The sequence below is a fragment of the Gopherus flavomarginatus genome, chromosome 8 (assembly GCF_025201925.1).
Source record: "Gopherus flavomarginatus isolate rGopFla2 chromosome 8, rGopFla2.mat.asm, whole genome shotgun sequence".
Lineage (NCBI taxonomy): Eukaryota > Metazoa > Chordata > Testudines > Testudinidae > Gopherus > Gopherus flavomarginatus.
Window position 1 is genome coordinate 76,679,519 of NC_066624.1, and position 18,485 is coordinate 76,698,003.

Here is an 18,485-nt window from a genome sequence, read left to right on the forward strand (position 1 = left end):
GTTCTTTGGAATTACTACTATAATCTGAAAAATGACTCTCTGTCTTGATGACTAGAAGTCTGCACATACACATTTCATAGAACCTAGTCTCAGCTGTCTGTCCCTTTGATCAAACAAAGTAAATCCACACAGCTAGAGGTCAGCCTTCTTCATCATTGTTTAAATTTCTCATCTGAGTGGCTATGAAAAGAGGTGGATTTTTTGTGTTTTTGTTTAAGAAAAGCTTGTTTAAATGAGTAAGTTTTTTGAAATACAGGCTCCCAGAGACATGGTAGCTTAAAAACTCTCCTGGATCAGACAGGTCAGAAATCATGTTAATGTCTAAAAGTCCTTGCAGAGTTTAACAGATTTCAGTAGTCTCCTTGCATTTTTTTGAATGGCTTCTGTGTCCCCTAAATAAAATTAGCATATCCAAATCTAATGCAAATCTGAAACCTAGTTATTTTTAACACAAGGTTTGTTAGTGTTTGACTGTATTTTTTGAAAACATTCTTCATTTTGAGCAAATTATGTTAGAGCACATTGTCTGGATAAGTTACTCTTTCGTATTCACAACTAAGATGTTCTTTCTTAAAGAAAGTGAAACAACTGAATGACAACTCAAAAGAACTAAATTTCCTTTAGAGGGTTGTGTAGTAAGATGTAGCTTCAGAATTGTCTAAAGTACACCAGGAAGGTATCCCGCTTTTTTACTTTCGTCTCACAATGGCTTTTGTCCTGCTTTATTAGATGTAGTTATAATTAGTATAACTTATTTAAGGCCAGAAAGGAGCACCAGATCATCTAGTCTGACCTTCTGTATATCACAGACCGCTGCCACCACCATCTGCACAGTGCACACTAAACCCAACAACTGAAATGAGACCGAAGTATTACAGCCCAGACAGGGGTGAAAGTAACTTAAATGACTTACTGGTACTCTGGGCGGCCAGGGTCCTGTGCAATGTGGGGGGGCACTCTGGGGCGGGGCCTTGGGCAGAAGGAGCAGGGCTGGGGCCAAAATCCCCCAGCCAACCCTTTAGCTCTGCCCAGCCCGCACCTTCCGGGGCTTTGGCAGCAATTTAAAGGACGCGGGGCTCTGACCACAAGCGTGGCAGCCAGGAGCCCCAGACCCTTTAAATTGTTGCCAGAGCCCCGGTCACTGCTGCTACTAGCAGGGGCGGCTCTAGGTATTTTGCTGCCCCAACCATAGCAGGCAGGCTGCCTTCGGCAGCTTGCTGTGGGAGGTCCCCGGTTCCATGGATTCGGAAGCATGCTGGCGGGAGGTCCACCAAAGCTGCAGGACCAGCGGACCCTCCACAGGCATGCCGCCGAAGGCAACTTGCCCGCCACCCTCGCAGCGACTGGCAGAGTGCCCCCCATGGCTTGCCGCCCCAGGCACGTGCTTGGCGTGCTGGTGCCTGGAGCCGCCCCTGGCCACTACCACAGCAGAGGCCGGAACCACGGGCCCTTTAAATCGCTGCCGGAGCCCCGGAGTAGTAATAGTGGAGGCTGGGAGCCCAGGGGCTCTGGACGCTGCTGGGAGCCTGGGGCTCTTTAAATCGCCAGGCCCTGGGGCAGCTGCCCCTTTTGCTCTCCCCCTCAGCAGCCCTGCTGGTATGGTTGGCACTTTTCAGTATGCTGGACTGGACTGGCTTACTTTCACCTCTGCCCACAGAAGCCTATTATGTGCTATAGGCAGATAATAGGAGGGACCAAGGTGCACCAGTAGTGATATACCAAAATAATCCCAACAAGTGACCCATACCCACATGCTGCAGAAGAAAGGGAAAAACCCCAAGGTTCTTACCAATCTAACCTGAGGGAAAATTCCACACATGGCAATCAGTTAGATTGTGAGCAAGAACCAGCCAGCCAAACACCTGAGGGAAAATATTCAATTCTAAATGGGTTGGTTATTTTGTTTCAGTCATGGACAGATCTTGCACACATAATTTATAAGTGCAATATCGCAAATGTGTATTTTTCTTTTATTGTCCAAAGTCTGTTCCCCCTACACACCCTGGGGAAAGTCAAGGACAGAAAGTAATGGCTGCTTGCTTATAACGTTATGGTGAAATCTTGGCCCTTTTGCAGACAGTGTTGATGCTTTCATAGACTACAGTGGAGTTAGTTCCACTGTAATGTACAGCTGGGAAATAGTTGTTCAGATCCTTCCCAGGACAATACTTTCTCTTTGGGTGTAACAGCTACAAACGTCTCCTTAGCAGAAAGGTTCTATTTTTGTCTTTCCTTCACACAGTCACAAAATAGCTCCTGCTTTTTCTTCTCTTTCTCAGCTAAGGAATAAAAAAGGTATTCAGAGTGGGTATTTTTAAAAAAATTTTACTTTTAGATTGTTAAAAAGTATTTTTATATATAAACCAGTTATCTTACCTACTTTGAGTTTAGCTCTTCTGGTAAACCCAAGATCTAATGCCTCAGAACTATGACATTGGTCTCCTAGGCCCCAACTTCTACTGGCGCTGGTGGGTGCTCGACCCCCTCCTACCCCCAGCCCCACCCCTCCCACCCCTATTCTGACTCCTTCCCCAATTCTCAGCCCCGTCTCCTTCCCTGAGCATGCCACATTCCCGCTCCTCCCCCCTTTTATGAGGAAAAATGGGGAATAAGACACTTATCAACTATGAACTAATCTCAGATGAAAAATTTGAATGTACTTGAATGATATAACTGATCCAGTGTTGACACACCTTTATTGTCTAGTTGCAGCAAAATCTTGAGTAGGTGAGGGCGGATCTCACTGCCAAATTTCAAGTCCCTACTCCAAAACACAGAGAGGTACTAGTGTTTCTTAGGTCTGGTCTACGCTACGCATTTATACCGAATTTAGCAGCGTTAAACCTATTTAACCCTGCACCCATCCACACAACGAGGCCCTTTATATCAATATAAAGGGCTCTTAAAACTGATTTCTGTACTCCTCCCCAACGAGGGGAGTAGCGCTGAAATTGGTATTGGCATGTCAGATTAGGGTTAGTGTGGCCGCAAATCGACGGTATTGGCCTCCGGGCGGTATCCCACAGTGCACCATTGTGACTGCTCTGGAAAGCAATCTGAACTCTGATGCACTGGCCAGGTAGACAGAAAAAGCCCCGCGAACTTTTGAATTTCATTTCCTGTTTGCCCAGCATAGAGCACTGATCAGCATGGGTGGCCATGCAGTCCCAAATCCAAAAAGAGCTCCAGAATGGACTGTACGGGAGATACTGGATGATCGCTGCATGGGGAGACAAATCTGTTCTATCAGAACTCCGTTCCAGAAGACGAAATGCCAAAGCATTTGAAAAAATCTCCAGGCTATATAGACAGAGGCCACAGCAGGGACTCAACACAGTGCTGTGTGACAAGTGTAACGGAAAGCCAAAGAATCAAATGGATGCTTATGGAGGGAGGGAGAGGGTACTGAGGACTTGAGCTATCCCACAGTTCCTGCAGTCTCCGAAAAGCATTTGCATTCTTGGCTGAGCTCCCAATGCCTGAAGGGTCAAAAGCATTGTCGCCAGTGGTTCAGGGAATATGTTGTCAATTTACTCCCCCCCGCCCTCAAAGAAAAGGGAAAAAAAATCATTTCTCGCCTCTTTTCAATGTCACCGTATGTCTACTGGATGCTGCTGGTAGACTCAATGTTGCAGCGCTAAACAGCATCATCCTCTCCACTCCCCTCCCTGGTGGCAGACGGTACAGTACAAAATGACTGATAGCCGTCCTCGTCATCATGCCGTGAGTGCTCCTGGCTGGCCTCAGTGAGGTCGGCCGAGAGCGCCTGGGTAAAAATGGGAATGACTCCCGGTCATTCCCTTCTTTAAGCTTTGTGTCCTGGAGATTCAGTCCTGGCAGATGGTGCAATAGGGCTGGTAACCGTCCTCATCATAGCTGCTGGAGTCTGAGCTCCTCTCCCCACCACCCTTTAATGAGTAATGGAGATGTCCTGCCTGGAATGTCATAGCAGCTGGAGGCTGCCTCCCCCTCATTTTATCTCACTAAAAAGTCAATGTTTCTTATTCCTGCATTCTTTATTACTTCATCACACAAATGGGGGAACAACTGCCATGGTAGCCCAGGAGGGGTGTGGGAGGAGGGAAGCAATAGGTGGAGTTGTTGCAGGGGCACCCCCTAGAATGGCATGCAGCTCATCATTTCTGCGGGATATCTGGGGCTCGGACCCAAAGCGGCTGTGCTCTTTGGTTCTGTAGTAGACTTGCCCCATATTCTAGGCAGGACTGACTATTTTTAGACAAAACAAAGAAGGGAATGACCTGGGAAGTCATTCCCACTTTTGTTCATGCGCTCCCAGCCGACCTCAGCGAGGCCGGCCAGGAGCACCCGTGACAGCAGCAGACGGTACAATATGACTGATAACCGTCATCGCCAATTTCCAAAGCAGCAGACAGTGCAATAGGGCTGGTAACATCTCTGCTACCTTGAAAAGGCAAATGAATGCTGCTGTGTAGCACTGCAGTACCACGTCTGTCAGCAGCATCCAGAACACACGGTGACAGTGACAAAAGGCTAAACGAGTTCCATGGTTATCATGCTATGGCGTCTGCCAAGGCAATCCAGAGAAAAAGGGCGTGAAATGATTGTCTGCCGTTGCTTTCACGGAGGAAGGAATGAGTGATGACATTTACCCAGAATCACCCGTGACACTGTTTTTGCTCCATCATGCATTGCGATCTTAACCCAGAATTCCAATGGGTGGGGGAGACTGTGGGAACTATGGGATAGCTACGGGATAGCTACCCACAGTGCAACGCTCTGGAAAATCAACACTAGCCTCGGTACATAGACGCACACCGCCGAATTAATGTGCTTAGTGTGGCCGCGTGCACTCGACTTTATACAATTTGTTTTAAAAAAACGGTTTCTGTAAAATCAGAATAATCTCATAGTGTAGACATACCCTAAATGAAAGAGCTGGAAGACTTTAAAAAAAAAGCCCACATGCAACCATGGGCAAAAACATATTTTTCTAAACTTAGTCTTAGAAACAATAGAACCGTTTTAGCTGAAACTTTTCAAACAAACAAAAACCAAAATACCTGAGGCAGACACTCAGCAAGGAAGAGTTCCACCCCAAATGGTTTGACAAAGTTATAAACAACTGAAAACACGGTTGTATAATGGACAATGTCAGCTAACCTTTTATATAGTCTTTGTTATCTGTGCTGCACATAATAAATGTGTACAGGAAGCAGATTATATATTGCACACCCTTGAGAGAGTGTTTGCTTAAACTATTACCTCTGATTCATGAATAAAGGAATCCAAAAAAAGAATGTAGCTTAAAAAGGTGGTTGGTTTTTTATCTTCTGTTCATCAGAAGCTGTAATTTTATGCCTAAAGCAGTTCACCCTTTCACAGTGGGATAGGGAAACTCAAGAGACACCATGAGCAATAGTTGCACCTTTTGAACTGGTTAACTGCCCTGAAGCTCTTAGCTAGCTGTGGTAAAACATTCTTTGCAAAAAGATCATGGAAAGGTTACCGCTCCGCCTCTCTAGACGGTGACTACTATGTGTGATAAATAGCCCTCTTGTGAAATGATCATATTTAATAACTCCATGCTTATTACAAAAGTTAGGGAACTGGAGCTACTGAAAGAGTCAATGGTGCTTTCCCTTCTTTGATTTTTTTTTTCCAGGCCTTTTTATTTTAACTTGGATAATGAATAAGGGTGAGATGTAGAAATGTGGTTCCAGCAGTCTCAGCAGTTGTAGCAAGTGCCAGGCACTCTGTTTCTTTGCTGCAAGGGCAGGGCATGAGGAAATGGCCCATCAATACACAGTTGTCTGAGGCTGCTACATGGTTCAGTAATACTGTTGGTTTCTGATCATCCTTTAAAAAGGAGGTAAAGCTTTGGGCAACAAGGAAGAGATGAGATGGGAGACAAAAATGAAGTAGTAAGTGGGATTGTGTGTAAAATTGGTATGATCAATAAGGAAGAATATTGAATTATAATTAACTTTGTGGAGGCGACTGTGGCATTCTGAGGAAAATAATGAGCATTGCATATAGAACTGATTTAAAAGAAACTACCACCTTTTCAAGTAGCCAGCCTGTGGAAATCACTGTACCAGGAAACCCTCATGCCAAGTAACGTTGCCAACTTTCTATTCAGACAAAACCGAACACCCTTGCCCCGCCCCCTGCCTCACCCCTCCTCTGAGGCCATGCCCATGTCCCACCCCTTCTCCGAGGCCCTGCCTGCTCACTCCACCCCTCTGGGCTGAGATTGAGGGGTTTGGAGGGTGGAGAATCGGCTAGGGCAGGGGGGCAAGAGGGGCTCAGGGGTACAGGCTCCGGGCGGCGCTTACCTCAAGCAGCTCCCAGAAGCAGTGGCACGTCCTGCCTTCGGCTCCTATGTGGAGGCACGGCCAGGTGGCTGTGTGCTGCCCCATCCACAGGTGCCACCCCCTCAGCTCCCATTGGTCACAAAGCCCCCTGGCTCCACATAGGAGCCAGAGGGGGAGACGTGCCGGCTGCTTTCTGAGAGCTATGTGGCACGGATGCTAGCAGGGAGCCTGCCAGCCCCACTGTGCGGCACCGCCAACTGGACAGTCAGTGGCGCTGATCGAAGCCACCAGGATCCCTTTTTGACCAGGTGTTCCAGTCGAAAACCGGACACCTAGTCACCCTAATGCAAAGTACTGTGTCTGTCTCTAAAATGATCTGGTCCATTTAAATAAACTAACTGCTTTAGTGTTACAATATGTCTTATGTTATGCACAATGCACTGAAGGACCAATCCTGGTGCATCTGCACCCACTGACGGCGCTGCCTACGTAGGAATTTGCAGAGTGAGTGATGTGCAGGTGGGAAGAGGAAAGCGCGCAGGGGAAAGAATGCCAGAGTTTATGCAGGCATCATGGAGAACATGTCCATGAGGACACCATGCTTGTTTCTTTGGAGATCTGTAGGTGGATGATTGGGGATTCAGTGGATCTACTCCTAAGTGGATCCGCCAGCCATTCCCTTTCTGAGGAGGAGGGCGGTAGGCAGTGCAGAGACTAATAGCTGTGTACTCACAAAACACAACAGGTCTACAACCATAGGCTTCCTCCTTAGGCTAACCCCTTGTTCTTGGGCTTGGCACAAGGAATCAGATATACCTCTGAAAGAATATACTCTTAGTCTCTGCACAGCTTCAGGTCTCCCTCTCAATGAATCAAGCAGTTAAATGTATAGGTTGCAGTTTGTCTGTTCACTCAGGTTGTTGCCAGAGGAGGCTGGATATGTGATCTGTAAAACAATGCATCCTAGATTTAATTTTTTTAATTTCTAGAGTCAGACATCCATTTTATAAGTCTGAAAAATAAATACTGCTTTCACGGGCTTTGTCTTTCTACCTTTCCTTCTCCTAGACAGCTTATTTGTAACAAATATCACTTGCAAAGAATGCCAGTCCTTACATTTTCACCCTCCAATGTGTTTGACACTCTAATGCCATTTCTGTCCAGATACAACAGCCATGTTAAAACAAAAGCAGCTTGCTTGCTAATAGCAGTGTGTTAATCTAGGAAAGAAAGTGAATATGCAGGATTTCTGGTGCCAGTCTACACAAATGCTTTAGAAAGAAAGGCAAACCCACAGGTTCAAAGTCAGGCAGCCAGAGTAAGTAGAAGCCTCAAGAAAAAATTCACCAATGTCATTGACCCCACGTATATTCTCTTGACTTTCATTAATGGATCAATAGATCAGATAAGAAGAACTCAAAATAGAAATCTAAAAATAAATAAAATATAATGGCTGCATTTGGGCTCCTTTGTTAGACAGCAAAAGAATATTTCAGAGTATAAAAATAGAAAAGACTGATCAAAGTGCTCTGCCAAGTCTTCAGACATCTGAGGAACAATGGGCCTTTCTAGCTCACATACTAAAGCTCTCAGTAGATTTTCTTGGAGACCTCAATTAGAAGTAGGTTGCTGTCTTTATATCAGGATAATGGCCTGAACCACAGAATGATTAGATGTAGTCACCTAAGAGTTTGCAAATGTAACAACCAACTTCAGAAACCTGGCAATACTGTGCAAATATTGTCAAATGGGAAATTACATATTCTCACAGAAGAAACTGTAGCAAAAATAGTGCCACTTATTATATTAAGGTACCAAGCCACTGTCTAGACGAATTATTTTCTCTATTGTATTCTCAGACTTTTTTCCTTCAATAGTTACTCAAGTGGGAGTTTTGTGATGATTCTATGGAACCACTGTAACGATATGAGGGATGAGAAGAGACTCCATATCTCTTCCCACACCATATATCGTATGTGTGTGTGTGCACGCACAGAAACATGCACACTTTGTATACATGTGTAGGAGTGTGTATACAATACCTAGCTCTTTTATAGCTTCTTTTTAAATTAGTAGATCTCAAAAGCACTTCACACTCATTGAGGTATTTAACAGATATCATGTGTGTCGATACAATTTGCATACATCCTGCAGAGGAAGAACGGTTAAAGGCAATGACTGATATGGTGACATATGAGAGAGAAGTATTTAAAATGCAGGATCATTTAGTTGAGTATGAACTTAAGATGCACGAGAACCCTTTTTTGGTTACATAAAGCAGGGCTGAAATGATATCAACACTGATCTACATGCTGAAAACACAAAAAAACCTACAAGTAAATAATGATGGAAAGACATGCACTCGTTATTGTCTTCATGAGAAGTGGTAAAACTAGTCCTGCATAAAGGTCAAGCAGCCAGCTGCACCATGGAGAACTCTGGCACCCATGGGTGGGAGGAATCCTCTGCCTTTCAAGCTTTGGAGATAGCTGCTACTGCAAATTAAGCTGCTGTAATGGCTCTCTCAGCCACTTTGTTTCCCCCTTTAAAATGTGGCACTGACCAGTACTTCTGTATAGTAATGGATCCCTCAGGGTCCATCCTGTCGTCCCACACAATGTACCTGCTCCACTAGATCAAAGGGGAGGGTCATCTCAAGGCAGGATTTTCCCCCCAAAATGCGTATTTAATACAGTGTAGAAAATATGTTGGATGTTATACAGAAATTCAAAATAAGTGCCTTTTTATGTAACATACATATATGAAAACAGTGGTAGGCCTTGAAACCCACACTCAGCAATTCATAAGCAAACACTGTGATGTCTCCCATTTTAGCAGCAATGTAATAAAGGGGGTTCTAGGGCTTTATAACCTCTACTGAAGACAAAATACCATTTCTAGTGCACTGAGGCACTGTGTATTAAAACAAGAGTTGTCAAAGTTAGTAGTACATTATGGGTTACGTTATTTGTGTTTGAACTGGGTTTGATGACTGAATTTTGAAAGATTGGGAGTAATTTGCAACAGACCTCACAGTTACTAGTTAGAACTAGCACTAGTCTTTTTTTTTTTTTTTTTTTAAGTAGCAATTCTTAAAACAGCAGAGGATCTTGTGAGTTCCAAGGTTTGTATGTGTGGAATGGCATTAATGTAAAGCCTAGAGTATGGCTAAATTCTAAGGGTGGGGGATTTCAAGAGTACTTATTATTGTCCTACTCTGCTTCCATTAAAGTGAATGGGAGTTTGACTGATTTCAAATGGGACAGAATTAGGCCAATGTTTCAACCACCATCTGAAAAATCTAATGGCATGGTTCTGCAGACGAGTTCCTGGGGTCCCATCATATCACATAAGGGTTGGGTAGACCAGTAGGTCACTCCATAGTTGGGATATCCGACAAATGGTGGAGGAATGGGACATTCACAGATAAGAAAGTCCCCAGATGTAGATGAGGAGAGTACCTTAATGTGACTACAACAATGCAAATTTCAAATCCAGGCCGATTTACTCTTCGTGGTATCGCTATTTATAAATGCAAATTGTGGTGGAGTTGCATTCTGTTCTTGACACTGGTCAGGTGGCTGTTTCAGATGAAGGGGTAGGGACTGCTAGAGGTGATGGGCATGTCAACGCATGACTTGCTGTTACTGTCCTTTAGTTGTTGCTGCTTATTGTCAAGCAGGCCCACCGGACATTTTGGGCCCCAAGGCCAGGGGACGTTTTCAGGTGTTCCTCTCACTTAGTTCAGCTATTTGAATTCTCAGTGCAGAATGGAAGCGAAAGGTACAACTTTCACCTAAGTAATTTTTCATATTTCTTGCACCCAGTTCAAACAGCTTTCACTTTTAAAAAGTGCAGACCTAATACATAGTCCTGAATCTGGAGGGGTGTGTGTGTGTGAGAGAGAGAGCTAGCTGGAAGAAATTTGGCTTTGAAATAGCAGAGATGACTGTTCAGTAAGAACACTCTGAACATGCTTTGACTTCAGGAAAATAAAATGACTGCAATGTGGTGCTCAGTGTCTTCACACCTGCATTGCAGCATGGAGGGAGCAGAGCTCCTTTTCACAGAAGGACATGAAAAACTTGGCTTGGGGGAGAGGGAGGGAGAAAACCACTCTCTTTCCTGTAACCCTCAGCAGGCCCCTTCTCAGCAGTATGTACAAATGCAGTGCTAATAGTATAAAACACTGTAATATTGCAGCTGTAGAATTATGGGAGTCATAAGCTAAATCTCAAGCTTCAGTGAAGGTCTAGGCCAGACCATTTGACATTTCACCTTCTGGGCAAAGTACGTCTCTAGTCATGATACCACTTGTTGAAATCTAGAACTAGGATATTTTTGTGATTCCATTGGGCTTTGACTTTGGAACAAGCTACCTATAATACAGTAGTCCTGCAAGGTGTGCTAGACCATCTACTTTCTTTGGCTATAATTGCAACATATTCTTCTTCAGTCTAGCTCTTTACTACCTTTAACTGATCTATTTGGGAGAAGGAGGGGTATGAGTTCGAGGGGTAGTATGATAGATTGGGGCCCTGTGCTACAAACTGTACAACACATAGTAAGAGTTGGCCCGACCTGGAAGAGCATACAATCTAAACTCAGACAGAAAAGATGTGTTATCCCCATTGTACAGATAAGGAGCAGAGGCATGGCGAGATTATGTATGTAATCTGGCTAAGGTCACATTGGGAATATGTGCCAGAAAGAGGAAATGAATTCAGATCTCCTGAATCTCAGTCCAGTGCCTCAGCCACAAGCTCATCTTTCCTCTCAAGTATACAGTAAGCATTAATGAGGCCCCATGACACCCCTGTGAGGCAGGCAGTTAAGGACACTGCCAAGAAGTGGTACTTACTGTATAAAGAGGAGACACAAAAGCCTGACTCTGCTCACTCAACCCTCCCCCTCTGCCTCCGAATATGCACCGGGCCCAACCGTTAGCTGCCTTAGTCCTTCCACTGTGATTTTGGACGTGACTCCATCCTACCTTTTCAGTTCCCAGATGCTCAGAGTTCCTTCTGCTCTTCATCCCTCCCTCCTGCCAACATCCAGTCTCTATTGTTTCCATACTAACCTCAGCAGTCCCATTTTCCCCTTAAGAACTTGCATCCCAACCTGGCTTGAAAATAATTCAGGCATGAAAGAGTTAAAAACACTATGTTGTAAAAGCAAAACAGCCCGATACTGTGAGGTACCCTGTATTTAGACACACTTCCTTAAGTTTTCAAAACAACGTAAAGGGAATTAGCCATGCTCCTCCCACCACGTTTCATGAATCACTCAACTTAAATCCCCATGCATTGCTTTGTAACTGTCTCCTCAAGTTAATTATGTCTTGCATAATCCATTATGTTTCTTGATTCTGTTACTTCAGTAATGGAAAAGAGGAGTCTTTAGATTCAGACAAATTCCACACACCAAGACAAACAAAATAAACTTATTAATGTGCAAATTAAAATGATTTATGCTGAAATTGCCTGTATGTTGTTTTCCACCAGAACTGCAGGAAAAAAAGCAATTGATCTGCATCACTCAGAAATTGAACAGAACAGAGTGCATCCTAGAAATAAACTTAGAAGCAGAGCAGTTAAAGCCAAAACAATAGTTCCCTAGCTACCTGTTGAACACTAGCCACACAGGAAAGAAACAAAATTGAGCACCAAAGCAGGAAAATGATACTTCACTTGGGCAAAGGTTTCTTTCTCTGAGGCTCTGGCTAATTCTTTTTCTGTGTATTTGTATAATGACAAATTTTGTCTTCTCACCTAACTTTTCAAAGCCTGTTCCCTTTTCCTTTCTAAACTTTCAGGTGAGGGCCTGTAGGTAGGTTTTCCAGGAGAGATTGTTGGATGGAAAGTTTTGCAGGCATCTGGGGTCTCTTGGAATGGATTTTGCCTATAGAAGTTCTAAAGATTCTTGTGAGATTGGTGAAGTTTTGCCATAAGCAAGATCAGGAACAGTAAGAATGTTTTATAGTCAGCCCCACCAACATCCTAATTTTTTCTACGCTTGTGAAGACAACTGGGAAATATTATGAAAATTCATGGGAAGGCTCTGAGAAAGTATATAAAAAGCTTACTCTTACGGTGTATACTTTTTAATTGTAAAACCAACCATACATGTCTATCTTGCTGCAGTCATCTATATTTGCTGGTCATTGCTGTAGAATATTTTTCAGACTTGACTGTCTCTTGACCAAATTCTTTCACTGATGTATATCAGTGTAACCAAGAACAGAACCTGACGTACAGTTCTTACAAGAGCTGTCCTTGTGTGGAGTCTGAGGTGCCTCTGGAAGTGTGAGCAAATGGTTTTTATTTAGAGTGAAAAAAGAACTACAACTGGAGAGCCTCCACAGAAATGCCAATTCCCAGCCTTCACAAAGGAACCTGTTACACTTTCCTTGGATCGTGTGACTTTACCCAATCCCAAAGGTACTTGATCTATGGTTGTGGCCATCTCTAGCTATGCTAAACTTGTTCCACAGCTATCACGGGTTCTGAGACACTTTGCAAATAAGTGAATCAAGTCAAGGATTGAAAATGAAGTGCCCTGCTGTCTAGATTTTTATCTTGGTACTACCACTCCCATGCTGCCAGGTTCCCCCCACCCCCGCTATCTTAACTTACCTACATCACCCTCAACCTTACTAAAGAAAGCTTGGATTATGAGAGACTTGCAGTATCTTTGCCCTCAATACACTGTTGTCATCATTACACTGTTTTAGGCAGTACAGGCACATTGACTTCTTAGGCACATGCCCAAAGGCTCAGTGTATGCCTTCCACTGCCTAATATATAGTGGTAGCAGCATGAGCTTTTAAATTTTAAAATGACGTGTTTTCTAGTCTACGCTGCCATTTAAAAAACATTAGAGATGAAACTTAATACTTCTATTCATTATATTGTCTTTGCCTGGGACTTCCAACCTCTGATTTCATGTCAATAATAATCCAGCTCAGCATGGCTTGCCCTGCCTTAACTCTAGGCTAATGCCAAATACAGTAGCTTCATAATAATAGTGGAATACATTTCCCAACCCATCAGAGAGAATTTTTGCTTCTAGTTCTGGAATTTAATCGGTTCATGGAAATGCTCTGTTGCTTGGAAATGGCACAGAATTTTAAACTACAGAAATCCACTAAGATTTTGTCTCCCTTTGACCCACTGCATGCTGTGAACAGTCTGGGGCACAGACTGTTTAAAACCCACTCCCAGAATGCTACTGTGAAATGGAAAAGATCAGTAGGGCCATACTGATGGTATTAAATTGGCCATATATACTAATTCATGAGACAACAAAGGGGTTAAATGATACAAAATCTCAAGGGAATCATTTTTACTAGGGTCTATCCCCTCCAACAGAGAGAGGACCCAGATCTTTATTTCCTCAAAGTTCAGGGGATGTTTGGTTATGACATTTTGATCACATAATGGTCTGGCCTCATAGCTACCTTGTATAGGCCAGATTTTGTTTTCAAAAGTAGATTGAGTGCAGGTTCCTGAGTCTCAAGGCCTCATCTTATAAGGAGAAATCACTTCTGAAATAGAAAATGAAATATAAAACAACCTTAACACTATTATAAATATTTCATGACCAAGACCAGATTAAAAAAATTATGCTTTTAAGGAAACTTCTCGTCACGCAGTGCTAGAGGCAGAACAAAGAATCATCGTATACGGTAATTGAATAGTTTCCATGATAGACAGTCACAGCTGAATCTAATTTTTATGTAGAGTTTTTATTTTGTTTTATGAGACTTACTTTGCATATCTCTGGCTTCACCATCCTCATGGCAAAAAGGCTAAAGAAAGTTTGTTTTCCATTCTTTAAAAAGGCTGATACCCAGCAGCAAAGGACATACTAACATTCTAAGCAGACTTGTTTCAAAAGCAGTATTTTATATAGTAACCTCAGTCAGTGGCGCAGAGAGCACAGGGCCTTCAGGTTTCCATCACTGTAATTGGGAAAGGGTGCTGAAGCACTACCGGATCCGTAATGAGTAAAGAATTAACTTCTGCTTAGCTTCTTCCTCTTACACAGATGCTCAGGTGGCTTGAAGAGTGGTGGTTTATAATTCTGTTTTTGGGAAGAGCACACACTACACCCAGGACCATGGGCTGAGCTGAAGCCTAAAGTTGGAGTCTATGTTTGTCTTCTGCTATGTTAACTTATTTTATTTTCTGATCACGATTACTATCTATTTGGGGAGATGGGGGACTTCACTGACAGCAGCTCTGTCTTTTCTTTTAGTCTGTCTACCTGCAATAACTGCTTGAGAGGATAACTTATTTCTTCCCTTTGATTAATAAAAATATTTCAAACATCTGTGCTTCAGTGGTTAAGAACATATTAATAGTTCCCTGACCTAACTCTTTCTGGTATTATAAAGTGGCTCAGTTACTTGGAATTGTCCAAGCAGTGCATTAAAGCACTTTGTTACCAGGATGTCTGGCAGGAGGAGAAACTTTGCAAACATAGTACTGCCTATCCTGCTTTCTCCACTGTGTCCATCCAAGGATGGAAAAACAAATATACCCATCACTGCCTGTGGGTGCCTCTAGATGGTATTTTGATGGCACATTGTGTAGCTGGCAGAATTGAAAAATGCCAGACATCAGGGTGGAATTAATCCTTGCAGAGAACTTAAAAAATTAAGTGTATGTTTCAAAGATGAAACATGATAATTTCATGGGCCTGAAAAATATGTAATAAGGAAGTCTCTAATCTGCGTGTTTGCTCAGAGTCGAGTGGTTGTGAATGGAGGAGGAGAAACCTTTACATTTAAAATAAATGTTTAATAATGTGTTAGTGGTGAGGAAACCAGAGGGTGGGAGCCACTTGTCTCATACTGTGACTTGCTTATCCATGCTGTACCTCTTCTGAGTAACATGCTTCTGGTCCCACATCTGATCCGCTGACAACACTGTACAGTAAAACCACTGTTCCTCTCGAGTGTGAGTATAATGAAGTACTCTTTAGTTATTCTGGGGACAAATTCTGATCTCAGACTAGTGGATTTGACACAATATGCTGCAATAGTTGCACATATAGCTGAGATTGAAATTAGGCCTTTGTGTGAGTGGAGTGAGAATTCCCTCACCTTAACAGGTCTAGCTAATTGTTTGCTCTGTTTCCCCCCAGATTGTTATGTACATAGGCCAAGTCATTAAGGACATCCTGAAGTGGCCTCGTCCTCATTCACCTCCTGTTGTGAAGCTGGAAATGAGAGCAGAATATGGAATGCCATCCACCCATGCCATGGCAGCTACATCCATTTCCTTCACATTTTGTATTGCAACAATAAACCAAAACAAGGTAAGGAGGAAGCAGCATGTGTTTGATCCCATTGAACGGCAGCGAGCATGAAAAGGTCCAATGCCTTTACCCACCAAGACTTCCATCTTCACTCATTCCTACCTTCCGCTGTTGGAATGGGCAGGGCTGGTGCAACGATGTTTCGTGCCCTAGGCGAAACTTCCACCTTGCACCCTCTCCCCATCTCCAAACCCCTGCCCTGAGGGCCCCTCCTGCCGCAGCTTCACTTCTTCCACCTCCCAGGCTTGCGGTGCCAATCAGTTTAGGCGCCACAAGCCTGGGAGGCAGGAGAAGTGAAGCAGCCACGGCGTGCTCGGGGAGGAGGAGGAGGTGGGGCAGGGGTAAGCTGGGGCGGGGAGTTCCCCTGCGTGCCACCACTCCTCCCATTACTTGCTGCAGGCGGCCCTCCCCGCGGTCCCCTGCACCAGCTCCCTCTGCCTAAATGCCGGCGGCGCCCAGGGCAGCCAAAGATCTGACCGCCACAGTCGCTGCTGAAGAAAATGCTGCCCCCCAAATGCTAGTGCCCTAGGTGACCACCTAGGTCGCCTAAATGATTGCACCGGCCCTGGTAATGGGTTAATACTAGATATGACAAGAACTGTTATAGAAAATTTCCCAACTCATTTGGGATGGCACTAGCTCAGTGTCATTGTTGGGTTTTGTTACTGTGTTAAGCTTCAGGGAAATGTTCTGTGTTTTCACTAAGTACTGACCACTTAAACTGCATTGCTCAGAAGGAACTCTTCACAACAGTCATAGTATGAAGTATGTCTTGTATTGTACAGTTACATTGAAATAGTTACATTAGAGCAGGTGCAGTGTACACATTTAATGTTTTAAGAATGCTCAACATTGCATATGAGGAATTGCAAAGTCCCATGGACACCAGAAGGGCTTTCTACTGCCATTGACAATGATAATGTCAGATGCAGAAGAAATATTTTTGTGAAATTCCTCCAAAAATTTGATCTCTTTAATGGTCCTGTTGCGCTTTTCAAATTAATAGTAGTTAAAATATTTTATAACATATTACTGGAAAATATTACCAGTTCACTGCACACTCACTATTATTGTGGGCTACTCAGAGAATCCTGATCAGAAGGACTCATTGGGGAAGTCAGGTTTGACGAGTCAGGCTGTGCATAGATTTTCCTCCTCTTGTTACCATGTACCTTTAAAATATTGACAAGAACTAGAGAAACTCACTCAAATAGTGCATAGTGAGGGTGTACAACCAATGTGAGCATGAGGTACAACGTGTCTTTCTTCTTGCTCTATTGAGGACGTAATCTTAGTATAGTGACCCAATTGCCAAAGCTGCAGAACATGGATTTCAAGTGGGGGTGTGAGCTGAGCACCTTAGAAAAGCAGGCCGTGTGCTACTGTTCTATAAAAATGAAGAAACTGTCGCAAACTTAGGACCAGTTAGAACTCCACATTTGCCACTGTGTTATATAACATGGCTACCAGGAGTTCATAATGACAACATGCCTAGAGCTCTGGTCTTACTCCTGCTAAACCGGGGGCGGGCAAGAATTTTCGCATGGGGGCTACTCCATGAATTTTGGTAAGTTGTCATGGGCCGCACATTTACACTATATTAATGGAGGGGATGCAGGGTCTGGGAGGGAGTTTGGGTGCAGGAGGGAGCTCTGGGCTGAGGAAGAGTGTTGGGGTGCAGGAGAGGGTGCAGGGTCTTGGAGGGACTTTGGTGCAGGAGGGAGTTCTGACCTGTGGCAGGGGGGATTGGGATGCAGGAGGGGTGCGAGGTGCTGGCTCTGGCCAGGAGGCGCTTACCACAGGTGGCTCCCAGCTGGTGGCGCAGCAGAGCTCAGGCAGGCTGCCTGCATGCCATGGCCCCACGCTACTCCAGGAAGTGGCTGCAGCTGGCTGCTGTTAGCACCTCTCTGTGTGCCCCTTGGGGGAAGAGGGGCAGCAGGTCTCTGTGTGCTGCCCAAGCCTGCAAGCACCACCGCCGCAGCTCCCATTGGCCAGTTTCCTGGCAATGGGAGCTGTGAGGACAGTGCTGGGGATGGGGGTAGAGCTGCCTCCCCCCTGCTAGGGGCACAAAGAGACATGCCAGCAGCAGCCAGCCACTTCCGGGAGCAGCGTGGGGCCATGGCAGGCAGGCAGGCAGCCTGCCTGAGTGCTCTCCTGTGCCGTGGGACTTTTAGTGGCCCAGACTCGAAGATTGCAAGGGGGCAATGGCCAGACAGAAATGTTAGATGGGCTGGATCTGGCCCACGGGCTGTATTTTGCCCACCCTTGTGCTAAACCCTACTACTTGAACTAAAGGAAAACTTCTTTATCTGTTAGCAGTACCGGGCCAAGGGACCCAGTTAGGCAGTTCTGACCCTGCCCAGCAGAGGACAGCGGTACACATCCATACTAGCTTAGTCATTACAGTTCTTTATTTTCACCCATATATGAATTTGTGCACTAATATTGCAACCTATATCTTCTGAATAGCTGTATTATACTTACTGTAAAATACAAACCACCATAAAATGATTTTTAAAATTGTTTCCATTATAAAATATCTACTGGTACATTCCTTTGATGTCATCTAGAGCTGCAATTGATCATTAGTAATCCTTCATCAGCCCCTGAGCTGTGTGAGGAGGAAGAAATAAACTGGGAATACTCTATTTAGGAGGTAACTGTGAGGCTCAGGAGGGTGAGGGGAAAACATCATTAAAGGGAATCAGACCAGTGTGTGCTGTCACAGATCAAGCTTTCCACAGGAGGGTCTTGGATACGACAGTGACTGTGAGGCCACATAAGTAAATTGTCAAACACATAGCTCTGCAAAAGCATTTCTTACCTGACCTACAATCACCCCCTACCATCCACCTAGTCATGGCA

The 18,485-nt window shown here is 44.2% G+C and overlaps 1 protein-coding gene across 2 annotated transcripts in view; it reads left to right on the plus strand.

Moving 5' to 3' along the window:
- The window catches only part of SGPP2 (sphingosine-1-phosphate phosphatase 2), an 84,284-nt gene that overhangs the window by 45,354 nt on the left and 20,445 nt on the right, over nt 1-18,485 (plus strand). For both annotated transcript variants that reach the window (XM_050964096.1, XM_050964098.1), the window contains one exon: nt 15,447-15,620. In XM_050964096.1, the coding sequence (XP_050820053.1) occupies nt 15,447-15,620 (174 nt within the window). The remainder of the gene's footprint in view (nt 1-15,446; nt 15,621-18,485) is intronic.